Source organism: Trichomycterus rosablanca, chromosome 12 (assembly GCF_030014385.1).
Source record: "Trichomycterus rosablanca isolate fTriRos1 chromosome 12, fTriRos1.hap1, whole genome shotgun sequence".
Taxonomy (NCBI): Eukaryota; Metazoa; Chordata; class Actinopteri; order Siluriformes; family Trichomycteridae; genus Trichomycterus; species Trichomycterus rosablanca.
In genome coordinates, this window is record NC_085999.1 from 4,408,484 (window position 1) to 4,436,153 (window position 27,670).

Genomic DNA, 27,670 nt, shown 5'->3' on the forward strand with positions numbered 1-27,670 from the left:
GTGAATATCAGCTTCTCACACACTGAGTTCACTCATCCGTGACAAACATTTCCAGTTCTACCCATCAACCCACCACAATAACAATTCCTCCTTTCTCTTCGGAGCTGTCACAGTCCAGTTAGGAACCCTCTCTTTGGCCTGTTTTGGGTTACCTTTTTTCCACCCTCACTTACCCTGAATTAATGAGCAGGAACATAAGGGCTGATGGTATGAAGTATGAGGTTTACTCAAGCGTGCAAGATGCTGTGAAGTACGGATACACGCTAGAGATCTGCTGTCCTGCCTTACCGGCTGTGAGTGTAGGCGAGGGGGGTCAGCGCATGGCAGACAGGGTCACATAAAGTCTAAAAAAAAAAAAAACACATTTTGACACATTCGTGCATGAGGAGCTAGTGTAAGTGTGGGTGAGCGTATGCTAGAGCTGCTGAACAGAGATCCTGCAGGCTAAACAACAGACCGGCGGCAGAGATGAACTGACATGCTAATGTGAGGAAATCTGCAGTCAAGACTGATGATAAAAGCTTGAATCCTGCGTGTTTGTGACTGTGTGTGTGGGGTGTTAAAGAAAAATGTAAGGGAAAAAAAGCAGAAGTAGATTTTTATTCCCCGACAGTGTTAATGTACCTTTTTTTTTTATCAATAATACAGGAGAGGGAAGGTTAAGAGCTCACCAGTGGCAGGTTATTGTCGATCCAGAAGGTGAACCTTCACATTTTGATCAACAGCTATCAAACTGACAATTAACTGCATATTTTTATATTTACTATAGCTCACTCAGCTTACGTGCTGTATGAATTGCAAAAAAACAAAACAACAACCATAATGGAGCAGTTCATATTGCCACAAACTGAGAAAAAAAACACATAAGACTTGAGCTGATTACATCCATTGGTAATGTTTTGCCGATCCAGCTTACCTGATGCACCGTTTTGTTCTGTGACGTAATCTGCTGGCACGGGGCTGCAGATGAATGTTGGGGGCATCTGTAAACCGAGCCATGGAAACGTAAATGACTTGTTGTAATGGGAACGATTTGCAATGAAACTGATTAGGACAATCCGTGTACTAAAATGAATTAAACCATATGAGTGGCATGCTAACTTTTTTAATGGTTTATTCACCATGACAGTGGTGTCAAGCACAGGTAGGGGTAGTTCCTGCACCTACTCTCCTAGCCATTGATTCACATCAGCGAGAAAGTCGGTTCTTTGTCAGTAAAAAGAGCAAAATGATTCCTTCCGACTCTTTTTTTTAAGGTACCTGAAACTGTAGTGAGGCTAGGCTAGTGTTTAGGGATTAAAACAACCCACAAAACTATGGATTCTATTACCCACAACATCTGATTTTTGTATTATGTTTGTTTATTAGGATTTTAACGTCATGTTTTACACTTTGGTTACATTCATGACAGGAACGGTAGTTACTCATTACACAAGATTCATCAGTTCACAAGTTTATATCAAACACAGTCATGGACAATTTAGTATCTCCAGTTCACCTCACTTGCATGTCTTTTGACTGTAGGAGGAAACCGGAGCACCCGGAGAAAACCCACGCAGACACGGGGAGAACATGCAAACTCTGCACAGAAAGGACCCGGACCACCCCACCTGGGGATCGAACCCAGGACCTTCTTGCTGTAAGGCGACAGTGCTACCCACTTAGCCACCGTGCCGCTCGATTTTTGTATTATAGCCAAGGATAGTGTTTACACACGTCTCTGTGGCTGGTGTGCCCGTTACAGGCACCCATATAGACTAGAACGCCTGTAATACATTTTTACATATAAATGTGTAAAGCTGGGGTTAGAGTGCAGGGTCAGCCATTATACAGGGCCCCTGGAGCCAAGAGCTTGTCTAAGGGCCCAAACAGTGGCTGCAGGGCAAAGCTGAGATTCAAACTCTCAATCTTTGGATTGATAGCCCAAAGCTCTACCCACTAGACTACCACTGTTTATTTTAATGCAATAACACTTGCCTGTATTGTGTTTAATACAAATGCAGGTTTTTTTACTAAGAACTAAAATCCTTGTCCAAGGGCCCAAAGTCTAAGTAGAGAAACTGCTGAGCCACCAGTTCCTCACTGTACACTTACATTCAGGCACTCTCATCAAAACCATGCATGGAATAGATAGCCTAGCATGAAAACTGCTAGATCAGATGTCCCTGATATTTCGATGGCCATGTCCAGACACGGGTAATGAGCTATTTATGTGTGATTACTTCAGAGGAGGAGGGCTAAACATATCGCTTAGACACTTGTGAGAGCTGGCATAAGTGCCAGAGAGAAGTGCAATTTTAAATGTATAGAAGAAGCATTTAAATTGGCGTGTATGTCCACGCAGGTGTGTGTGTGTCTGATAAAGCTGCACATACGGTATGCAGACGGCCCATAAAACTGTTTGGTAGGGTAGAAGGGCAACATGTAACATTAACCTAGACCAGCTGGCTCTGTGCAGCTCCCTCGTGCCATCGGCTACCGCAGTGCCACACACAGTTACACACCACATGCATATAAACTGTTTCTATAAGAGGGGTGTGTATGAGAACAGTGTGTGTATAAGTCCAGAGCTAGTCTAGGCTTGTCCTCGTGGGGGCCGTGACCCTCATTAAGTCCTCAGACAGCGCGTCCCTACGTCTCCAGCTCTAAACCCATATATAGAGCGCTATTAATCTCCGCACGGTGCCAGGAGCCCTTTAAGGATCTGCCTGCTGGGGAGCCATGCAGGGAAGATGTAGACCCTCACTGAGTGTGTGTATAAACACGCGTATGCAGGTGGCAAGGCTGTGTGTTTGGGTGTGTGTCAAGGCTGTTTCTAGCACAGTTGTTGCTTCTCTTCAGTCTGCTTATTGTCAGAGGTCGGACGGGGTGCAGTCAGACCTCCAGCTGGTCAGAAATGTATAAATAGTTAAAGCATTACAGTTATTTAAGAGTTAAGAGCTGCACATTATGGACTGTTTGTTCTCTGATCCCTCGAGATTTCATCCCTGAGCAAACTCAATCTATTCCCGGACCATGTCAACAGATCGGCCACACATACAAATACACATTGTTACTTATAGACCTGTTGCTCTCTGTACTGGTCTGAATGAATTGATTAATGACTTCATTGAGTGAGTTCTTGTAGCTTTATGAAACAAGCAGCTCCTAAGCTCTAGGGGTTCGAATCCCACATACTTAGACAAACAGTCATTTACTGGTTTGACTTCATTTACAAATACGGTGGCCCCCCCACCCCAAAACACAGTGGGTTTTGTGGAACATTAAAACAGGCAGTTGTAGCCTAGTGGTTAGAGTACTGGACTAGTAAGCTGGTTCAAGTCCCACTACTGCCAAATTGTCACCATTGGGCCTTTAAGCAAGGCCCTTAACCCTTAATTGCTTAGGCAGTATACTGTCACAGTACTGCTTTAGATAGAAGCATCTAATAAACAGAAATGTAAATGTTGTCATATGCATATGTAAATATACAAAAAAAGTATACTAGTGGTTAAGGTACTGAACTAGTAATCAAGAGAGCGCCGGTTCAAGCCCCACCACTTCCAGGTTGCTGCTGTTGGGCCCTTGAGCATGGCCCTTAACCCACTATTGCTCAGACAGTATACTGTAACTGTAATGTAAGTCACTTTGGATAAAGGAGTCGGCTAAATGCCTAAAATGCAAATTTTGTCCTCTACACAAACAGCTTCTTAACTTTAAAATCACTTCTAATAATTATCATTAAATTGTTCTTAGTTTTGACCTGGTTATTTGCTACCATGGTCTACTAGTTATTACTGCTAGCAAATTAAAATAACCAGCATAAAATACACAAATTATTGGTATTTTCGGACAGTAGAAGGATTCCTGGACACCCACACCAACAAACCCTCTTGTCTTTTTGTCTTTCGGCTGTTTCTTGTATGTTAAGTAGTTGCTTGCACCGATGCTATGTGAAAGTGTAGCACTTTTTCAGATCTCTCATATTACAGCATCTTTGTCCGTGCACTCCTGTTCACATTAGTATTAATACAGCAATTTTGTGTCTCTTTGGAGCCAGTTAAGGGGCACATTGCCTGGCACTGCAGTCCTAAGCCAGAGAAAAGTTGCCATGTTAAACACGTGCGGCACTGCTGAAGGTGAAGCATGACCGGGCATATGTTTAAATACCCAAGATGCTCTGAAAGCCCAGACCGACCCTGAGTGTTTCATTTAGGATGCCAACATGTTTTCCTGCTCTGCCCTTGTAATTTAGAAAAATGGCAAGAGGAAGTCGAAATAAAGAGTGGAAACTGGTGTGAAAGGGTACTGGGGGGAAATGATAGTGAAGAGGGAAGATAAAGAGACCCAAACAACAGAGGTATGAAATATGAATTAGAGAATTGCTATGCATGGCTGCTTGCTCTGTGCACCGCTGATCACAGAGACAGACGTTTCCGCTGCAGAAGTCGGTCACACATTTTTACAGGAGCCTCCTGGAGCTCACGCGGATCCTTCAGAAAGCCGGGCTGTCTTGCTGTGAAACAATAACTCTGCAGGTGGGCTTATGCTCTGCTTTTCTGACTTCGGCTTTACAAAGAGAGGCACTTATTCTAGGAAAAGACTGATGTACAGATCGCTGAAGTGTGCCGGTGTGTAATTGTGTCTGCTAGAGGTGCCAGAGGATTTTTGTTTTTAGACCGTGGTTACTCAGATCGAGCTGTGTTTAACCCACCATGGTGGTATTTGTGTCACGAAAATTCTTTTTTCTTGTAGCAGTGGTAGTTTAGGAAACCAGGAAACCTTTTTATAAACTATCTCACTTCTTTTTCTGTAGGCTTAGAAGCATTTAAGTAAGTAAGGATGTAGTGATAGCTTAGCGGTTAAGATACTTGACTTGTAATTATAAAGTATCTGTTAGTGGTAGATCACGGTAGACTAGTGATTTTAAAGTCTCTGGATTAAGCCACACAACCGTCAAGCTGCCAATTTTGGACCCTTGAGCAAAGCCTTCAACCCTCAGTCATCTGAACTGTATTTGGTTACAGCTGTAAGTCAGTTAGATTGTGTTTATACTTGGCAACTTTGGTTTGATTATAACAAACCCTGGTGTGATTGGTCTGTTAGTGCGGCTCATTACACTGAGTCTGAACACTTCCTTCTCTAATGCGCACCAAATAAGCAGACCAAGACCTCCTCAACAGGTAGATCCTGGTCCATTTATGGACAGACAATACAATCCAAAGGCATCTAAACGAAACCAAACACAGGATGTGATGTCACAGGATGTTATTTTGACTTCTTTATTCATTTTACCACCACTTGCTGTGTTTCCAGTTGGTAATAATACCATCAGATATACACAGTCCTGCATTAAGCCCAGCATTGTGCATTGTTCTGACAAAATATATACCATATGTGCATTATATATTTTTTTTACATTTTCAAGTGTAAATCCACATATGATGCACTAATTTATCATTCTGTATCATTTTCTTTTTGGTCCGGACCAAGGGACTCAAACTACACGTATAAACACAGCCTTAAGCATCTGCTAAATGTAATTGCTTTGCACTTATTGTCCCAGTTATCGGCTCATGACACCCTGCGATCCTTATTAAGATAATGAGTAGAAATGATTGGCTGAACTGAATTGAACCGTATTGCAGTGAATTGAGTCATATATAACTTAATTAAATGAAACTGAACTTAATTAAGTAAAATAAAATTGGTGATGGAACAGATCAATGTATCTAGACAAGAAAAGGCTTAAAAAGAAGCAAACTCAGAAGGGCTGTAATATCTTCTGCTGTTATTTTTCATAGCCACAGAGCGTAATACGGTTTTAAAGCCCACACTCCTGCGTGTCTGAGGATGTTCTGTGCTTGAATGATATTCCTGCCTGTAGGAGCATCTGCATTATCTATGAATGAGCGTGTAAGCTGTAGCAGCTTCTCTGCACTGGTATTGACAGCAGCGCCAAGGTCGGGATATCACTCTTAGCGCTTTTGCAGAGGGAAGCATTTTTCTGTGTAGACTGAATTCTCAGCTGGGGTGAATGATCTAATATTCACCAGCTTTAGTGTGTTCCATCAGCAATCTAACCTGATACACACTGGAGATGTGTGTTTGTGTGTGTGTATGTTAGTAATGAGAGCAGTAAATAGTACGTAATGGCAATATCTACATTATCTCATATTTTTGTGGTCTCTGCTAGTAATTGTGATACTGTAAAATTAGATACAAGGTGCTATTCAGTCAAATTTGTTATAGCTGTGTAGTGGTTTAAGTGATAATTAGTATATTTATTTATTCATAGTTATTTATTAGGATTTTAACATCATGTTTTACACACTCATGACTTTCTTAACCGCTTATCCAATTAGGGTCATGGGGGTGCTGGAGCCTATCTCAGTTTTTCAATAGGCGCAAGGCACACAGTAACACCCTGGACGGGGTGCCAGTCCAACACAGGGCAGACAAACATACACACACACACACACACACACACACATACACTTACACTTACCCATTCACCTATAGGGCAATTTAGTATCTCCAATTCACCTCACTGCACGTCTTTGGACCCACACACATGCACAAACTCCACACAGAAAGGACCCAGACCGCTCCACCTGGGAATCGAACCCAGGACCTGCTTGTCGTGAGGCAACAGTGCTACCCACTGATCCACTGTACAATTAGAGCATTTAAATATAATCAGTTACAATGGTGCAGAAGTTTCCATAAAAATGTTGCGCAGTGCTGTTGCTTTTTTCTGCAGCGATGTCCCACACACACTCAAGACATAAGATAAAACTTATTGACAGTGATGTTGATATACTGGTTATTGAGAACAGACACATGACTAAGTGTTTGGCCTAAATACATGTGGACTTTCCCAGGGCTACTGCTGTGATAATGATTTGTTGAATGACTTCATGCCATTGCTATGATTACAAAAATGTAACCATGAGAGAACAATGGAGTCTTTGTCCTTGTTGCTGATGTTCTTCAACACCTTTTTCCTCATCGTTTAGGTTCAGACTGCTCCAGAAACTTCACCAGTCCATCGGGCGTAATCGAGTCACCTGGCTTCCCTGACAAGTACCCTCACAATCTGGAGTGCACCTTCATCATCGTAGTCCCTCCACACATGGAAGTCACTCTCACCTTCATGACGTTTGACCTGGAGAACGATCCTCTGCAGGGCTCTGAGGGCGAGTGCAAGTACGACTGGCTGGAGGTGTGGGACGGCCTGCCGCAGGGTAAGTCTAGACGCCGAAATCCTACGTGTGCCACATGTAATGTTTTTCTGCCAGGCTATTACATCCAGTGCCCCTTTAAGAGGATTTCAGTTCCTTCATGCTTTTGACCTCATTGTCTGGTTCTGTGCTGATCTGTACAGTCGAATCCACATGAGATCTTCATTTGATCATTATAGTGACATTCTGGCAATGTAGAAACGTTGTCAACCACTTTTGTTAATCATCTGGTTATGAATTGTCAACTCATTCCCAGGTTTACAGTCTTATAATGCCCAGACAGATTCCTGTCATAAAACTCACCCTTCTAGTCTATTTTAGAGCAGTTTGTTGTAAGATGAGAGCACAGCCCAAGGCCTTGGTGGCTTATCTGTGCCAGTCGGGCCAATAACCGGAGGCAGCCGTGCTATTCTGTGAAGAAAGGAACAGCGAGGGAAAGCAAGACAAAAGAGGGAAAGCAGAGGATTGTTAACCCTTATCAGTAGAGTAAAATAGGGCGTGAATAAAACTGCAATAGGATTTAAACCATGTCTGAAAGAGCGAGGGCACGGGAATATGCTTTATTTTCAATATTTGGGTTAATAATTTGGCATTTCTGAACCATTAAACCCCAAATTCTCCACTGCCTTCACCAATTTAGTGTTTTATTCATCCATTAATCATATAGTGGAGTCTTGTTTTATCAAAACTGGGGTCCGCCCATATTTCCTTCGCGATATACTATCAGCCACCACGTTTTTTAATTTTTAATTGCTCATCATACCATGTCACATGGTAACAGAATGCCCATGAACGAGTGTGTCAACAAATTCATCCTATAGTCATAAACCTAGAAATCGGTTAGTATTACTATGATCACTAGGATAGAAACGAGTGCCAACATTTCCTTCCAAGCCGGCGGATCGTGATCTGCATTAGGCACAGTTTTTACGCCGGATGCCCTTCCTGACACAACCCTCCCTATTCATCCGGGCTTGGGACCGGCACTACAATGCACTGGTTTATGCATCCTAGCGGCTAGGTACCTATAGTACAATTCAGTATCTCCAATCAGCCTGGCTGAATGTTTTTGGACTGTGGAGGGAAACGGAGCACCCAGAGGAAACCCACACAGAGAACATGAGGGGAGAACATGAAAACTACGCAAAAAAAGGACCCGGTTCGCCCCACCTGGGGATCGAACCGAGGACCTTCTTGCTGTGAGGCGACAGTGCTACCCATGCTGCCCCAGCATTTCCTTCCAATAAGCAGCCACAGATGGCAAGATTGTGGTGTCCAGATGATATTGCACATGCTTTACTGTTGACCATTAAGTTTGATCATTGATCATATTTTGCAGAACAGGAACATGGGAAATAAAGAATCTAATATGAGTCCTGCTTCATCCCGTTCTGGATTCCTGAATAGACCTGTGCAAATAAAGCACATCCATAGATACACAATACAGATGAGTGCTATGTATTAAACATGGCACCATAGATTTTTTGTTCACACAGAATTCAGTTGCTAAAGCCTGTAAGCTCCCGGCGACTTTGACCATCAGCTCGGCTGCTATTACATGTGTTTATCCTTCATCCCTGCTCATGTCCTGGAGCTCTTCATATCACGCGGCAATCGATCAACCAGCCGTCCGCACATATATGAACACGTGCTCAGATACGTCCACAGATATGAGAGCTGGTTGTCCTCTGAGAATAAGTCTCAGCTTTCAGATCTTATCTGGCATCCCTGAATTTATTTCACACTGCATGATGAGAGGCGAGCTGTCCAAGTCATCAGCAGAAAAGAATGAGTTATCTCAAGCGTTTGTTCAGGAGACATTTCTATTTCAAATCCTCATTGTCTGCTACAGGGAGGAAAATCAATGGTAGGATCGATACACGGCCACGTCTCCTGTGCAATTGTGTCTTTATTTTAGGGTTGATCCTTCTACAAAATTTAATGCACAGGGCCTAGTGTATAAATACCTGAGAATTATGGGCAATAAAAGCTAAAGAGGTCTCGTTATGTGACTCTGCAGGCAGAGAGGGTACTAGATTAGTATTCAGCAGGTTGCTGGTTCAAGTTCCACCACTGTCAGTTATCACTGTTGGACCCCTGTGCAAGGCCCTGAACTCTTAGTTGCTTAAACTGTATTAACCGCAGATTAACCTCAGTTGTAAGTTACTTCAGATGAAAGTGTCTGCTGAAGGCTATAAATGTAAACGAGAAGGTTAGAAGTAAAAAAGTGATGATCATTAGTGTAATTCAACACATTTACACTTTACCATGACTACAGTAAAAACTAAGCTAATCTAAAATAAGAATCACATAGGTCCTTTTCCCCCACGCTCCCCTCATCCTCCTGTAAAATGCTTGTTTAATGCTATAAAATCCAGACCCTGAGCGTGAGACTCTGGGAATTATGGAAAAAATGCCTGTTGTTGATTACATGTCCATGGGAAATTATAAAAATCCAGCATTTGTTGTGTAATTAAATCAGTGTCTGGTTAAAATAGTTTATTTCTGTGTATTTTATAGTCGGACCCCTGATTGGACGTCACTGTGGGACCAAGATCCCGCCTGAAATCCAGTCGTCCACCGGGATCCTCTCGCTCACCTTCCACACGGACATGGCCGTGGCTAAAGATGGCTTCTCCGCTCAGTATAACATGACAGTAAAGGAGGTCAATGACAGTAAGTGTTATCTGTTTTTGTCTCTAATTCAATCCTAATTTAATTAACTTAGAAACATATTTGGATATTCGGGGACATTTACTATTGCTTTCACTACTAGAGCTACTACAACTTATACTAACGTCATCATCACTAGAACTACTACTACTTCTACTCTTAAAATTTGATGCCTCATTTGGGACTGATTAAATATAAAGTATTCCTCATGTGTTAAAGGTTGTGAGGTGTTGTAGACGGGTCATATTTGTGCAAACTATATATCAAACCTATTATAAATTTGAACAATTTCATATATTGACAGATATGTGTGGCCCATAGAAATATGTATGCTTATGTATGTGTAATGTATTTTTTGACATATATGTAACATATTTAATCACACACACACATATATATATATATATATATATATATATATATATATATATATATATATATATATATATATATATATACTGTATATATATGATTAAATATGTTACATATATGGCTTCTTTCCTTCTCACCAACTCCACAATATATATATATATATATATATATATATATATATATATATATATATATATATATATATATATATATATATATATATATATATATATATATATACATATTGTGGAGTTGGTGAGAAGGAAAGAAGCCATATATGTAACATATTTAATCATATATATATATATATATATATATATACAGGTCCTTCTCAAAAAATTAGCATATCATGAAAAGGTTCTCTAAACGAGCTATTAACCTAATCATCTGAATCAACGAATTAACTCTAAACACCTGCAAAAGATTCCTGAGGCTTTTAAAAACTCCCAGCCTGGTTCATTACTCAAAACTGCAATCATGGGTAAGACTGCCGACCTGACTGCTGTCCAGAAGGCCATCATTGACACCCTCAAGCAAGAGGGTAAGACACAGAAAGAAATTTCTGAACGAATAGGCTGTTCCCAGAGTGCTGTATCAAGGCACCTCAGTGGGAAGTCTGTGGGAAGGAAAAAGTGTGGCAGAAAACGCTGCACAACGAGAAGAGGTGACCGGACCCTGAGGAAGATTGTGGAGAAGGGCCGATTCCAGACCTTGGGGGACCTGCGGAAGCAGTGGACTGAGTCTGGAGTAGAAACATCCAGAGCCACCGTGCACAGGCGTGTGCAGGAAATGGGCTACAGGTGCCGCATTCCCCAGGTCAAGCCACTTTTGAACCAGAAACAGCGGCAGAAGCGCCTGACCTGGGCTACAGAGAAGCAGCACTGGACTGTTGCTCAGTGGTCCAAAGTACTGTTTTCGGAAATCAAGGTGCCAGAGTCTGGAGGAAGACTGGGGAGAAGGAAATGCCAAAATGCCTGAAGTCCAGTGTCAAGTACCCACAGTCAGTGATGGTCTGGGGTGCCATGTCAGCTGCTGGTGTTGGTCCACTGTGTTTTATCAAGGGCAGGGTCAATGCAGCTAGCTATCAGGAGATTTTGGAGCACTTTATGCTTCCATCTGCTGAAAAGCTTTATGGAGATGAAGATTTCATTTTTCAGCACGACCTGGCACCTGCTCACAGTGCCAAAACCACTGGTGAATGGTTTACTGACCATGGTATTACTGTGCTCAATTGGCCTGCCAACTCTCCTGACCTGAACCCCATAGAGAATCTGTGGGATATTGTGAAGAGAAAGTTGAGAGACACAAGACCCAACACTCTGGATGAGCTTAAGGCCGCTATCGAAGCATCCTGGGCCTCCATAACACCTCAGCAGTGCCACAGGCTGATTGCCTCCATGCCACGCCGCATTGAAGCAGTCATTTCTGCAAAAGGATTCCCGACCAAGTATTGAGTGCATAACTGAACATAATTATTTGAAGGTTGACTTTTTTTGTATTAAAAACACTTTTCTTTTATTGGTCGGATGAAATATGCTAATTTTTTTAGATTAGATTTTGGGTTTTCATGAGCTGTATGCCAAAATCATCAGTATTAAAACAATAAAAGACCTGAAATATTTCAGTTGGTGTGCAATGAATCTAAAATATATGAAAGTTAAATTTTTATCATTACATTATGGAAAATAATGAACTTTATCACAATATGCTAATTTTTTGAGAAGGACCTGTATATATATATATATATATAATGAAGAAGGAAAGAAGCGTCTTCCTTGAATGACATGGAAATTGAATATAGTATATGTACATACACACATTTTATCATGGGCGTTTCATATATGTTATAAACTTACATCTACATATATCCAGAGGATACATGTATGTTATAATAATATATCACCTTACAGGTAACATATGTGGAAAATCCATTATTGATATAGGGACATGAATGTCATATATTACATTTCCGTGTGAGATATCTAAATAACTATCAGTTTCTTACCCTACTCTGATTGGTCCAGAGTAGAAACGATTGTTTCTTAATCATCCTGTTACATCTTTTTTAATGAGACTTTTGTGCATTGTGCACTAGCTTAGTACCCATTTTTATTCAGAACCTCTACAAAAATTCTCAATGAATACTAAAAGCACATGTTCTCAGTAGCTAATGTGCTCTATCCTTTCTCTTAGATTTCCACTGCAGCAATCCTTTAGGCATGGAGTCAGGCCAGATCGCCGATGACCAGATCACAGCCTCTTCATCATTCAGCGATGGCCTGTGGTTTTCACGTCAGGCTCGCCTCAACTACGACAACAACGCCTGGACGCCTGCCGAGGACACGAGCAGAGAATACATACAGGTGAGCTTACTCTAACCGACTGCACATATTCTCTCACTTTGACTTTTATATTTCCACGATTTCTCTTTCTCTTACGCACCCTTAAGAAAACAAAATGGCATAACCTTTTCTAGGTGCCTCCTACATTTCATTAACAGGCCACATGGGCGCCGCAGTGTGTGCACAGACAGCAGAGGCTTAGGAGAAGCCGAGCCATTGTTAGTCTTCTCTGTAATGAGAGAAAGAGACACTCGGAATAAAATACCTCGCCCATTCTCATTCACACTTCGGTCTGTCCTTTCTCATTTATATGCCTCATTCTCGATTCCCAACAGGGATTTGGGGTAATGGATAGGAATTTGAATTTCGTCTCAGACTCAGTGCGGCTGCAGGAAGGTGTCACGCCACTTTGGAAACAGAAACTGTTTTTCAATCAACGTGGTGCTGCTGTTGTTTAGTAAACCAGAGAAAATTGTAGTTTTTCTCTACTGTGTAGCTGCTCTGATTATAAGTATAAAAATTAGCATATATTTATATATTTACTTATTATTTAATTAACACAGTTAACTTGGTCGAGGGGCGGCATGGTGGCTTAGTGGGTAGCACTGTCACCTCACAGCAAGAAGGTCCTGGGTTCGATCCCCAGGCGGGGCGGTCCGGGTCCTTTCTGTGCGGAGTTTGCATGTTCTCCCCGTGTCTGTGTGGGTTTCCTCCGGGAGCTCCGGTTTCCTCCCACAAACATGCAGTCAGGTTAATTGGAGACACTGAATTGCCCTATAGGTGAATGAGTGTGAGTGTGTGTATGTGTGTGTGTGTGTGTGTGTGTGTGTCTGCCCTGCGATGGACTGGCATCCCGTCCAGGGTGTTACTGTGTGCCTTGCGCCCATTGAAGGGCTGAAATGGGCTCCGGCACCCCCCGGCGACTCTAATTGGATAAGCGGATAAGACAATGAATGAATGAATGAACTTGGTCGAGGTCATAGTGTATTTGGTACGTCCTAGAAGGGCAAGAACACACCCTGACAGGACAACACACATGGTCATTCACTCACACTTAGAAACGACTTAGTAGAGCCAATTTAACATCAGCATGTTTGTTGAGAGGTAGATGGACAATAAAGCACCCTAGTAAAAACCCACCCACGCACAGGAAGTTCATTTTTAACCAGATCTTCTGTAACCAGGGGTGAGAATGTTGCTGTGCAGCATATGTCTATATATAAATATAGTTTTTCCTCTAACTACTGATGTATGGTTGCATTAAGTTGACCTTATAATTTATTATTTTTTAAATGAGTACAGTGGTGCAGCAGATTGCGTTGGTACCTCAGAGTTATAAAGCCACAGCCCACATCAGTGGTAGTGCACTTGGTTTAAAACTGCTTTTACACATGCCCAAACTTACCAATCATAGAGATCCAAATGGACTCTGGTTTAGAATAAAGGTACAAGTCTTAATCTTAGTCCTCTCTCCTTTTTCTATATTTTTTTTAGCCAAAAAACGATGCTCTACAATGCCGTGCTTGCAAACGGCTGTCTGTCTTCCCCCAAGATTAAGAGTCTCTCTCTCTCTCTTTCTATTTTCCGTACTCTCTCTCTCTCTTTTCCGCCTCTCTCTCTTGCGGGTTGCTGATGCGAGCCAAACTCTGATGGTAACAGCCACTTGATTGATGATGGTCCTTTCCTGAGAATAAATAGTTAGCAGCAGTCTTCTGTGCTATTGATTTTTTGTGAAGGTGTGTTTCTCCGTGCCCCTAAGCAGCGACTCTAGGGGAGCCGTGTGTGTACGAGCGTGTGTGTGTAAAATCTACAATGGCCTTCCTGACAGATAACAAACGCTGCAGTTTTCCGGCTCATGTTCAGATGTCACCCCGCTGAGCGGATAGAGCGGGGACCGCGGGTACGATCCCTCCATACGTGCTCGTGCAGCGTGTCGATTAGAAGCCCACCCAACGGCTCAGTGAGGGGCAGAGAGATGAACAAGTGTTTGTGAAGGACCGTGCGATTTCTCACTAGTGCTGGGGTGTATATGGGTACGAGCGGGGCCATCAAGCTCAGGCCTGTCTTTGTATTGATCTGAGCAAAAGTGATTAATACAGCTGAAGTCAGGGTGCAGACTGATAACACCACATCTCCAGAGACTTGAAGAACTTATATTCCTAGAACTTACATCTCTCTCACCATGTCACCTCAGTGCCTTTATACTTAGGTGGGCAATATTGTACTTGTCATAACCTAATACTTGCAATATTGTTATACACAATATGAATCATTAGAACTACATATGATAACAAAAGGCAGTTTTCTGACTGAAGGGTTGGTAACATGTAATACTGAAGAGATGGGCATGGTCCCGAATCCACTGATCTTTACTACATTCAGTAATTTTACCTGGACTCCCCAACCTCTAAAACTCCTCAAGTCCTTGTATCTCATCATCCTGGGTTGCCTAAAGTTGGATGGGTTTCCCATTTAAACCTGTTTTTTTCAACTTTTCATTTAATTTAATCAAATATTGCACATACATTTATCAAATCAATATTTAAACTACACAAGAACTAGACAGGACTAGACAGGACTAGACAGAGCTAAACAGGACTAAACATGACTAGACAGAGCTAAACAGGACTAAACAGGGCTAAACAGGGCTAAACAGAGCTAAACAGGGCTAAACAGGACTAAACAGGCTAAGGCAAAGGCTAACAAACAAGGACAAAGGCTAAGGCTAACAAACAAAGGATAGACAGGACTAGACATAGCTAAACAGGTCTTACAAACAAGGGTAAAGGCAAAGGCTGGCGGACGGACGGACGGACGGAATCAAAAGCAAAGTATCATATAGCAAACCAAACCGACTAAGTTTAATCAAAATAGTCTCCCACTGACCAATCCCCAGCTCCCCTTTTAAATGCCCTCAGACAAAGTTCAGCTGATGTTAATTAGCAGGGGACCAATCAAAAAAGGGGTGTTGGCTTCAGTCTGAGAGTGAAACATGTGCTCCTGGAGAGAGGAGCGTGGCAGGGGTACCTGAGTTCCAGCTTCCAGGAGCACATAGAGGCTGGAATCGTGACAATTATGCATGTCATGTTTCATGGCTTGAATGCTTATGACCACTTGCTGCTGAAAAGATCACCTATAGGTGGTTTGGATTAATATACTTCTACCAGAGAGGTCTTAAATATACCAGATTTATATAAATATAAATAGAAATCTGGGTATGGCTTCTTTTTGCTGTGTTTCTACCTGCTTATTGTCTATTAATGTACTGAAGTACAATCAGAAAACCAAGCAAAACAGTCATGGAAAAATGTTAATATTTTTATTTGCGAATTTAACTGCTTAACTTAAAAAAATTGCTTTACCATCCAGTCAGCTATTTCTGAGTACTGATAGCAGTCACTATGTAAAGCTAGTGGCATGAAACACCTAACATCCCACAGTTAGAAGTGGTCAAGCAATGTTGGTTGTTTTTAAAATGCCGGGGGGGGGGGGGGGGTGTGTGTTTCAAAACAACTAACATTAAAATAATAAAAAGCTACATTGACATCTCTGTTCTTATCACTTTGTCATGTTCCCAAGTTTTCTCATCACTTGTTGTTCTTTCTTCTCAGGTCGACCTGCATTTCTTAAAGGTCTTGACGGGCATCGCCACCCAGGGAGCTATCTCTAAAGAGACGCACAAATCCTACTATGTCACCAGTTTCAAGTTGGAGGTCAGCACCAATGGAGAGGACTGGATGGTCTACCGTCATGGAAAGAACCACAAGGTAGGAGCCCTGGGGAACACTGCAAAACTGTATGAGTGTGTGTCCTAATCAATGGATGGAACGAGTCTGTACAGTGGGGTGTTGGCTCTAATAGGGCCGTTAGTTGGTGCAGGAAGGGCCAGTGTACGTGCAATCTGAAGTAGTGACCATCTGTTTGATCAGGGCTTGATTTGATGGATATGCTGTCTCTTTGGTTAAGAAAATGATTGGTCTGGTAATGCTGGCATCAACCTTTTCCATCCCCTTTGAGTTCATTTAAAGTGATTTACTTCTATTGATTATTCCAGCTCATATTAGGCTGTGCTAGCTTGGTAAGTTTGGTTTCTACTGTTTATGCTGGAATTCCAATGTCAAGTAGTTCCATGGGATTTATAATATAGGTAATTGGCGTAAAGTATGTTCCTATGAAAACAGAAATACCATTAGCTAATGCAACACACTGTCTCCAGTTTTTATACTACCCCCATGTTCACCCTTAGAACCCCCTTTTGATCTCAACCCACAATCCCCCATTATTTTTCTATCTTAATCACTGGTTTGACCTGACATCCTCTATAAAGAAGCTCCTATTGGTTAGCTGGGTAATAGGGTTCACTTCTTGCCCTGATGGTTCCCTGTTCTCAGGCTGCGGGGAGAAACTTGAGTGGTAAAGTTACCACGCAGACGTCCCCAAAGGACGGCGTTTCCCACAAGTCTTCAGCACTCAGCCTAGAATGATGGAGTGAGCAGACAGGCAGATGTGAAGGCATTAGTAAGGGTGGAGGGGCTTGGGGAAAAGGGTAGAGGGTTTGCAACTATGATAGGAAGTGAGAGAGAAACCTTCACACACACAGTGACAGGAGCATGTTTAGAGGAACAATAGACCGCCCAAAAAAGCAGGGACAGATGTGGCCTAGTGGTTAAGGTACTGGACTAGTAAGCCAATGTAAGCCAATGACACTGTTGGGCCCCTGAGCAAGGCCCTTACACCTCAATTGCTTATACAATATACTGTCACAGTGCTGTAAGTCGCTTTGAAAAAAAGCATCCGCTAAATACCAAAAATGTAAATGTAAAAAAATAGATATTGTCGACTTTAAAACATGCTTTGAGGTAATGATTTGTAGTGGGAGTGGGGGTGAGGAAAAACCATCAGAAAAAAGCAACGTCCAGCGGGTGTTATAATCTTTAGCAATGGGAGTCCTGCTGCCATAGCCCTGGCTCTAATCTCTGGCCTCTGTGGATCACCATGCGTAGTGTGTGCTAACAGTTTTGAGTTTCAGTACGATTAAGCTTTATTAAGAAGCAGTTACTATATCAAAACCATTACTTTATTAAATTATAGTCTAAATTAATTAGCAAAACTAGTAAATATTGTGTGTTTATGATATAATTCTGTCTTAAACAAAAGAAATGGTATCACTAATTACCCATCTGCATGTTTCAGGCACATTTTAATCCCAGATGATATAATTGGGATTGGCATTAAAAATGTGCCGACACTGGAGAGCGTACAGTGTGTAACAGACACATTGTTCCATCCCATCACACAGTGAGAACTTGTTAGTGTGAAATGAGTTGTGGGAGTTGAGAGAGCAGAATATAGAGGAACTGGTGTTAGACAAACAGTACAGCATCAGCAGGAGCGCTGCAGACCACACAGGCTGTAGGGATTTACATGGGCAGCTCTGGTCCAGTACACACAAATGGACTGAGAAAAATATGTGTATGTATCGATCTTTAGGAGGAGATGTGTAAGTACTAGTCTGTATATAAATAATTAACATTCTGCTGTACTTGTAGACTTGCTACAGGCAAAATATGTCGTGTGTGAATGGTATCTCACCAGTCCTGCCTTAGCATCATTTCCCAGATGCCTTATTTAGCACTGGGAGTCATCATCCCTGTCAGGGATTTTCACATCTTTAAAATTAGAGCTAACCTAAGCTTTCTATTTCATAAACTTTAAGTATTAGCTCATAACGTTATGTAAGAACTGGTTAAATGCTTTACGGAGATCCTAAAGTGGTTTGGAGTCACAGAAAAATTAATAATTAAATTTACTTGTACGTGATTTATTATTATTTATTTATTTATTTATTAGGATTTTATGTCATGTTTTACACACTTTGGTTACATTCAAGACAGGACAAGTAGTTACTGCTTACACAAGATTCATCAGTTCAAGTTTAATATCAAACGTTTGCACGTCTTTGGACTGAGGGAGGAAACCGGAGCTCCCGCAGGAAACCCACACAGACATAGGGAGAACATGCAAACTCCACACAGAGAGGACCTGGGCCGTTCCACCTGGGAATCGAACCCAGGACCTTCTGGCTGTGAGGCGACAGTGCTACCCACTGAGCCACCGTGCCACCCCACTTGTGAGGCTTTATGATACATCTTGTATAGAGAGAGTAAGATGCATTGTGTTGCCTGGGGTTTATACAAAGTGACGTACAATTGTGACTGAATACAATGCAAGCGATCGAAGGTTGAGGACCTTGCTCAGGGGCCCAAGAGTGGCAAATTGATCCAACCTACTGATCATTAGTACAGTACCTTAACCACTGAGCTAATCTACTAATCCTAACTCACTGCACGATGTAGAGTGAATCGTACATTAAATATGTATACAGTATATTGTAGAATATATATATCTTATGCAAGTGTGAATGGGATGAGCGCAGGCAGAGATAGACATTGATGCCAGGAGCTGAAGAGCTGGAGAAGGATTGTGTACATGTGAGGACAAAGAACAAGACAGGAGGCCGGGCAGAAGCTTTGAGCTAATCTACTAATCCTAACCCACTGCCTGATGTAGAGTGAATCAAACATTAAATATGTAAATATTTTAGAAAATATAATGCTGCAAGTGTGGCATCAGCATTGTTCTGCCTAATGGCCCTCTACCTTCCCAGCCTCGGTGACAGTTCAACAGCGATGACCTTTTTCACTCGCTCTCTGTCCTTCACTAAATTACCTGCTCCAGCTTCATTCAGCCGAAGCTAAATCAGGTCTGATAAGAGCGCACACACCCATTTTCCGAGCACCATTCACTGGCCTATCTCAGTCTAACTAGGATAGACAGTTTAACATGCTGAAAGGCTGTGTACTCTCAGGCCAGGACACAAGTCCTACACACACACACGCACATATACACACACTCTCAACCCAATCTGTACAGCGCATTTTCTCATACTCTAGTGGCCGTCCGCTCCCTCCGCGCTGCAAAAGAGCCGGTGCATCTGATAAAGCCATCAGCGCAGTGACAGGACAATTTATGCTGTTTCCACAAGTGTTACTTTGTTTCGGATGGGCGGGAAGCGCGTAGACTCGAGAGGTCTTAATCTTCTTTCCGTCACCGGAAAAGAAAAGCAGATGTAAAGCCAAACATTTGTGTTTCCTCCCCTGTTTGATTTACAGTTACGCTGTGCTCCCTCCTCACGACTCCTCCACCCACTGCGGTTCGGGAACATTATGTGTGTGTCCGCTGGGTGCAGGATTTTTTAAAAATAACATTATTAAGACAAGAAATAAGACCATGTGCTGTGTGTGTTATGTAACACATATGCTTTTATCATGACTGGAATGAATCCAAACCTCTGTCTGTCCAGCGTTCTACTGTTTGTGATTTAACTACTGTGGGAATGAAGTGGCATTCAGAAAATTTAACAGCTATATGATAGATATCGTTTTCTATCACCTGTGTGTAATTTAGTTGTAGTTTATGTTTATTAATATACACTGATCAGCCATAACATTAAAACCACCTCCTTGTTTCTACACTCACTGTCCATTTTATCAGCTCCACTTACCATATAGAAGCACTTTGTAGTTCATCTGTTTCTCTGCATGCTTTGTTAGCCCCCTTTCATGCTGTTCTTTAATGGTCAGGACCCCCACAGAGCAGGTATTATTTAGGTGGTGGATCATTCTCAGCACTGCAGTGACACTGACATGGTGGTGGTGTGTTAGTGTATGTTGTGCTGGTATGAGTGGATCAGACACAGCAGCGCTGCTGGAGTTTTTAAATACCGTGTCCACTCACTGTCCACTCTATTAGACACTCCTACCTAGTTGGTTCACCTTGTAGATTTAATGTTAGAAACGATCGCTCATCTATTGCTGCTGTTTGAGTTGGTCATCTTCTAGACCTTCATCAGTGGTCACAGGACACTACCCATGGGGCGCTGTTGGCTGGATGTTTTTGGTTGGTGGACTATTCTCAGTACAGCAGTGACAGTGAGGTGTTTAAAAACTCCAGCAGTGCTGCTGTGTCTGATCCACTCATACCAGCACAACACAAACTAACACACCACCACCATGTCAGTGTCACTGCAGTGCTGAGAATGATCCACCACCTAAATAATACCTGCTCTGTGGGGGTCCTGATCATTAAAGAACAGCATGAAAGGGGGCTAACAAAGCATGCAGAGAAACAGATGGACTACAGTCAGTAATTGTAGAACTACAAAGTGCTTCTATATGGTAAGTGGAGCTGATAAAATGGACAGTGAGTGTAGAAACAAGGAGGTGGTTTTAATGTTATGTATGCCTAGTCCTATTCTCAATCCAAACCAAAGTAAACTTGTGCTACTGCTTAGATAGCTTTTGATTAGACTCCAATCTCTGGCAGTTATGTTAATAAAGTCAGACCTCAGTCTGGAAGCTCACCTGGGCCATTATTCAGCCACAGAGCAGCTTGTCAGCAGTAGAGAGAAGCCAAGGCCAGGGAACCAGTGCCAATGTGGACCTAGAATGGGATGAGCTCCTAAAAAGAAAGCACAGGCAGAAATAGACACAGATGCCAGGAGCTGAAGAGCTGGAGAGAGACGGTCTACATGTGAGGACAAAGAACAAGACAGGAAGCCGTGCAGAAGCTTTGACAAAATCTGCTGTATACAAACATCTCCAGATCCCCACCAGTGTTTTCTGTTTGCTACTCCCATTCCACCCCCACCTCCACCCCACTGTGAGCCATTGTGGGCCTCTAGCCAACTGGAACCAGTTCCTCCTGTCAACATCTTCATCTGAAGCTGAGAGAATGAGGTGAAAGACAGTGAGAGGAAGCTCCAGTGCGAGGGAATGAAGATGATGAGAGATAAAGTGATCTGGAGTAATTGCTGGAGCAGAGGTATGAGCACTGACCACAGTTCCCAATGGTGCCATCATTTTGAAGACGTACGGCATGGCAGCATGCCAATCCCAGGAAAGAGGAGCGGTGGAGAGAGGCTGTAAAGGATTCAATTTGAGGCGCTGGGTCGGCAGGGAAATTGTTTCATTTCAGTCACAGTCTTCAATAAGATGATATCCTCCAAGTCTCTATTTCCTTCATTTATAACCGATGACTTCCTCTACCCTCTAGTTCATTTCAAATTATTTTTTTTCGTTTATTCTTCACCTTTCTCTGATTTTCATTGTTAAAATACACATATACAAGAGTTGCTTGGGACATATGCACACTAGAGAGTGATATACACTGATCAGCCATAACATTAAAACCACCTCCTTGTTTCTACACTCACTGTCCACTCTATTAGACACTCCTACCTTGCTGGTTGACCTTGTAAATGTAAAGTCAGAGACGATCGCTCATCTATTACTGCTGTTTGAGTTGGTCATCTTCTAGACCTTCATCAGTGGTCACAGGATGCTGCCCACGGGGCCCTGTTGGCTGAATATTTTTGGTTGGTGGAATCTTCTCAGTCCAGCAGTGACAGTGAGGTGTTTAAACTCCATCAGCATTGCTGTGTCTGATCCACTCATACCAGCACAACACACACTAACACACCACCACCATGTCAGTGTCACTGCAGTGCTGAGAATGATCCACCAATATTTATATAATACCATATAATACCATTTACAGCTTTTGTTCTTTACCTTTCTCTCTATCTCTTACTTTTCTTTTATTGATTACCTTTTTTCACTTTTGCAGCAGAGGGTATTTGCCACTTCAACCTTCCCCCTGTGCCACCAGACACAGTTTGAATAATTTAAGTCGGAATTCCTCTGCTCTGCACCCACCTCAATTATTTCTCGCCAGACACAACTCCAGCAATATTCCAGCACCGACGACTCACATACTGTACGCTCACACACTTCATCTCACGCCTGCATTTTTCCAAAAACGGCACACTATCACCCCTTCACTGTCCTCTCAGGGAGTAATGAAGTATTCACAGAAAATAACATATTTAAAACTGGCAGACTTCCTTTTTCAATTATTCACGCAGCTGTTTACGTTCGGTCGCACTCACCAGTCTGTCCATCTGTCTGGGAGTTAAGCTCTGTACATCCAAAGACGTAATTAACTGTGTACATGGACCATTTTTCTGAAATTCTTGGCACTAAAAAGCTGCTATTGTTCATTTTAATTTGTCTGCTATCAGGACTCAAAAGGACAGTGCATCATTATTTTATGCATGTGAAAAAAAGCTGGAGAAAATGACAATAAGCGACATTAAATGTTGAACTTGTTGAACTATGTCATGCTAGACTTTACTAAATGTATTATGTTCCCAATAAACCACATTCGTATTCACAGTGACCTTTGGTTTAAGACCAGTTTAACCATAGTCTTTATACAGATTATTATTATACAGTATATTAGCCAAAATGATCAGGCAGTTGCTTGGAATAGAATAAAATAGAACAGAACAGAACGTTTTTATTTGTAATATATACAGATACACATGTAGAGTACAATGAAATACTTTATTCACATACCCTAGCTTGTTTGGTCAGCCTTTGTACAGTGCCCCTGGGTTTGATTGCCTTTCTCAAGGGTCCAACAGTGGCTGCATGGCAGAGCCGGGATTCAAACCTACAATCTGGATTGATAGCCCAAAGCTCTACCATTGTTCCCAGAAAGAAGATGGTTCCACAAAAAGTCTTTATTTTCTAATAAACCAGTCTTCAACATTTAATGGCTGTTTATTAAGTGAAGTGTTGATATGAAGCTGGTAGCAAATCATGATATTTTTGATAGCACAATTATATCTGGGCGTCAATAGATTCATTGATCAATCTGGAGTGACCTCACCTTGTAATGGAAATGTTTTTGTGGGCTCAGAGATTGGAAGCATCCAAGTGATTTGTCCTGACTGTATAAATCTGCCACCAGCACTGCAGAGTCATGTACAGTATATCAGCACAGTATATCAGTATAAAAACAGCACTGCACTCAGTCCTGCTGTAATGAGATCAGCCCCGCACATACCTGCACGGCTGTAAACCTGCACTGCACACCGGCAGCATGAAGAACAGAAATAGAGGAGGAAATGATGGAGAAAAATTAGTTAAGTGCCTGCGTGGAGTAAAATGACCCTCCGCAATTGCCAGTTTTCACCTCCTATATATAATTGTAGTGGGCATGCATGGTGTACTGGATGTGTTGTTATTTGCATATCTTATTCCTCTTTTCACCTGTAGAATTTAACTGTGTTTGACTTACAGCTACCATTACACACAGTGTCCTTAAGTTCCAGTTAAACAGAATGGAAATTTAACAAGCAAAAAAAAACAGTGCACTGGATGAACAAATCCACACATTTGTTTATTGTAGTTGTTAATATTACTTTGAACGTCCATCAATTACAGTTCCTGGGTGTTGTTATCTTTAATATAAGGCTTTTTTAATCATTCTGAACCTAATTTGAGCCATCGACCTCAGAAGTAAATGTCATGTGAGTCACTGCAGTATAAATTAAAAGAAAGAAAGAAATGAAAGAAAAATTACCTGCATTTCTGCACTATGTGCCATTTCAGAATGAATGTTCACAGAAACGCTAATGCCTGTAATAAAACAGATCATTCTGGAACACAGTGTTGCTTGGAAAAGTGTTTGTCAGAAAATGCTGCAATGTTTAAACATGCTGTTTTGCCAGCATAATGACTTTTACACTATTTGACCGATAGGGTTTGCATAGTACATATCTAGCTAAACCCATAAATCTGTGGACATTGGACACACTGGGCAATTAAAAGAAGAGAATGGACATTTATTTCTTTGTTTCGTTGCCTCACTGCAAGACGGGCCTGGTTTCAATTTCTGTGTGGTTTGCATGTTCTCCTCGTGTCTGTGTGGGTTTCCTCCCGCGAATCCAAAGACATCCAAAAAGTGTTGATGTTCCAAGTTCCAAGTTGCTTGACTAGGGCAGTGGGTAAGGTACTAGTTCAAGCCCCACTGTTGCTTGCCATTTAGCTTGCCACTGTTGAACCCCTGAGCAAGGCCCTTAACCCTCAATGGCTTAGATTATATACTGTCACAGAATTGTAAGTCACTTTGGATAAAAGTGTCTGCTAAATGCCCCAAATGTAAATGACTTGTTTGGTCAGAGCTACCTTGAATAGGCATAGAAGCCCAATGAAGAACCAGCATATACCAGCAATATCAACAATGTTATATATTACATACACATGCGTATGTCTCATAATGGTTCTTAGCACATGCACCCAGGTGTATTCTATCACACTCCTGCATTTTCACTTTGATAACAGCCTGCGAAAGCCACTAGGAACATGATCCAACCCATCTCTGAAGTGATTACTCTGAAACACTATCTTCAAGACCGGTAGGAATCCTGGATGTGCGGTGCATGCTAATGCATGGTTGCAATTTAGTCGAAGCCTTCAAATGTCACCGTGATGTGTTGCAGCCATTTGTTATAGCTGTGGCGCTTATGCACAGGAAGTGAGTGAGTGAGTGGCAGCTTCTGCGGAGACACTGTTCAGCGTGAAAGAGAGATAAAGATAGATAGCCGGGGTACGGTGCAGGAGGCGAGCGAGGATGCAGAGGCAGGGAGTAGAAAGCGTACGGGGAAGATCATGGGGAAGCAACAGTGGGAGAGAAAGCATGCAAGAGTGAATAACAGACAGCGAGAGAATTAGAGAGTAAGGGTGGCCTTGGATCAGTGGCTGGCGGGCGGCTCATGGCAGGACTGACAGTCGCCCTCCCGTTTCAGCATGTGGGAGTCTGTCATTACCGGCACCTGTGTGTCTGTCAGTGCAACGCCAGTCGGGGGCCAAGCTGGTACAGAAGAGCAATGGCAGGTGTGTGACTGAGAAAGTGAGAAGAAAGAGCAGACGAGGCTCGGTGAATGGAAGATTGCATACAGCTGCATCACTGTGTCAGAAAAATATGCATCAGTATACACTCACTTGCTGGTTTATTATGTGTTATGTGCTTGTAATGTACACATAGCATATAGCATATAGCACATACACTATAGCAATATTCCAGAGTGTAGAACTTCAGCCACTCAGCCACCTCCATCATGGAACAGAACATCTATAGATCCACGGCTGATCAGTTATTATTTAGGTAGTGTTTACTGGTGGGTTGAGAAAAGTCCACCTACCAAAACATCCAGCCAGTTCTGAAATATCTATAGTAACTGAGAAACCTGCATTGTGTTTATACAAGAGTTGATAAATGTACCTAATAAACTGATAGAGTTGGTTTTCTGTCTTTTTTTTTGCTCCATCACAAGTCTGTAGACCTACAGATACTGTAAAAGCAAACTAATACCCATGAACATCATAATGACCACAGACTGTGAGGGAAATCATCACACTTCAGTCCAATTTTATCCAGTTTCCCCAAAGGATTCTGCCAATAATTAGAGTTCCTATTCCTTTTAAAGCATTTTCAATCTTTCTACCCACTTCTGACTTGTTAAATACCAGCAGTTAATGCTAAGTAACTATGCTTTTTTTGTTTTTAATTAACCCTAAAAGGTTTATATTTCATAGTTGAATAAAACATGATGTTCCTTGAATGGTCGCCCCAGCTAATTTAAATCTAATCTTTACCTAAATTATCCGCTCCCTAAATAGTCCAGTAGAAGAAGAACGCCTTTATTTATCATATATACAGATGTACAGTACAATGAATTTCTTTTTCCGGGTATCCCAGCCTGTTTGAAAGCTGGGGTCAGAGCACAGGGTCAGCCATTGTACAGCGCCCCTGAGGCAGACAGGGTTAAGGGCCTTGCTCATGGGCCAAACAGTGGCTGCATAGCAGAGGCTGGATTTGAATCAACAATCTTCCAACTGATAGCCCAAAGCTCTACCCACTGGAATACCACTGTCCCACCACTGTCCCAATATGTCCCAATATGGCATCTATCTCTGTCCTGCTAGTAGGTGTTGTTATAACACTTATTGAGTATATTTTTTGTTATAGATGTAGTATGGAAATCAAATAAACAATACCATTCTAACATAGATGGGTTTTAAATAGAATGTAAGTTAATAGAGTGATTCACATTTTCTTTAAATTCATGATAATAAAGTTAAGAAAAAGAAACAGTTAATTTAATTCTGATGTGCATTAGCTGTTTATTTGGAGGCCCACCAGCTTACTTCTCACTAGCAAGCTGTAATCAAGAAGTTCTTAGCAGTATGATATTGATATTGCAATTTAATAATGCCCTGATGCACTCTTACAATTGCAATCAAAAGATTAAATCCCCTATTGTACATTAACCAATCAAACCACAAGAATTTAAATAGCTCAACACAACTAATTTAACAAGTGCTTTCTTTAAAATTCCCTTATAAGCCAGATTTTACTGTGCACTTGATCTCTGTCTCTGATTTTACTCACTGATCTCTTGATCTGTGTTTTAATCTCTAATACTGTAGAAAGTGTGTGTAATATGTATGCATGTGTGTGTAGACTTTAATTTGTGCCATAGTTTATGTACACCAGTGGCGATTTCTCTAAGACTGCATGTCCAAAATTAAATGGTCAAATATGTACAGTTGTGTTAACATTTCATTGACTACAAATGCGTTAGAACACGTTCATCTCGAAGACGAGTTCGTTCAGAATCAGCTAATTATCACAAATCGACTCGATTTTCTTAACTTAACTCATACATTCCCGTAGCGTCAATGCATTTGCCCGCAGAAGCTGAGCGTCTCTTCACTTCTATGGGACTGCGTTGAGGTTTTCTTTTTATGCTCCGAAACTCGCCGGTCATTGGATAAATGCCTCGATTTTGTCCCGCCCCCGGACGCTGAGCGTCTCTGGGGGTGAATGGGGCTGTGGGCGGGTGTGGACGCTGAGCTTCTGCAAGATGATTGGAGGATCAGTGGAAAGGCTGAATCCCATTTTGATTGACAGCTAGTTTGAGCGTTACACCGTCACTTCTCAAACTCAAACTCAAAAGAAGCTTTATTGGCATGACAAATAGGGACATTCGTATTGCCAAAGCAATACACTTCATTAGTCACTTAATCACTGGGAGCTTCAGTCCCATCGCGGATTTTGCGAGTGAAGTCGAAAGACAAACTGCAACCC

At 41.9% G+C, this 27,670-nt stretch overlaps 1 protein-coding gene across 1 annotated transcript in view; it reads left to right on the forward strand.

Annotated features, from left to right (window-relative positions):
* nrp2b (neuropilin 2b) overlaps positions 1 to 27,670 on the forward strand; it is a 100,695-nt gene that overhangs the window by 34,752 nt on the left and 38,273 nt on the right. The window contains exons 4-7 of the mRNA XM_063005387.1: positions 6,999 to 7,226; positions 9,744 to 9,899; positions 12,462 to 12,631; positions 16,222 to 16,377. Coding sequence (XP_062861457.1) covers positions 6,999 to 7,226; positions 9,744 to 9,899; positions 12,462 to 12,631; positions 16,222 to 16,377 — 710 coding nt within the window. The remainder of the gene's footprint in view (positions 1 to 6,998; positions 7,227 to 9,743; positions 9,900 to 12,461; positions 12,632 to 16,221; positions 16,378 to 27,670) is intronic.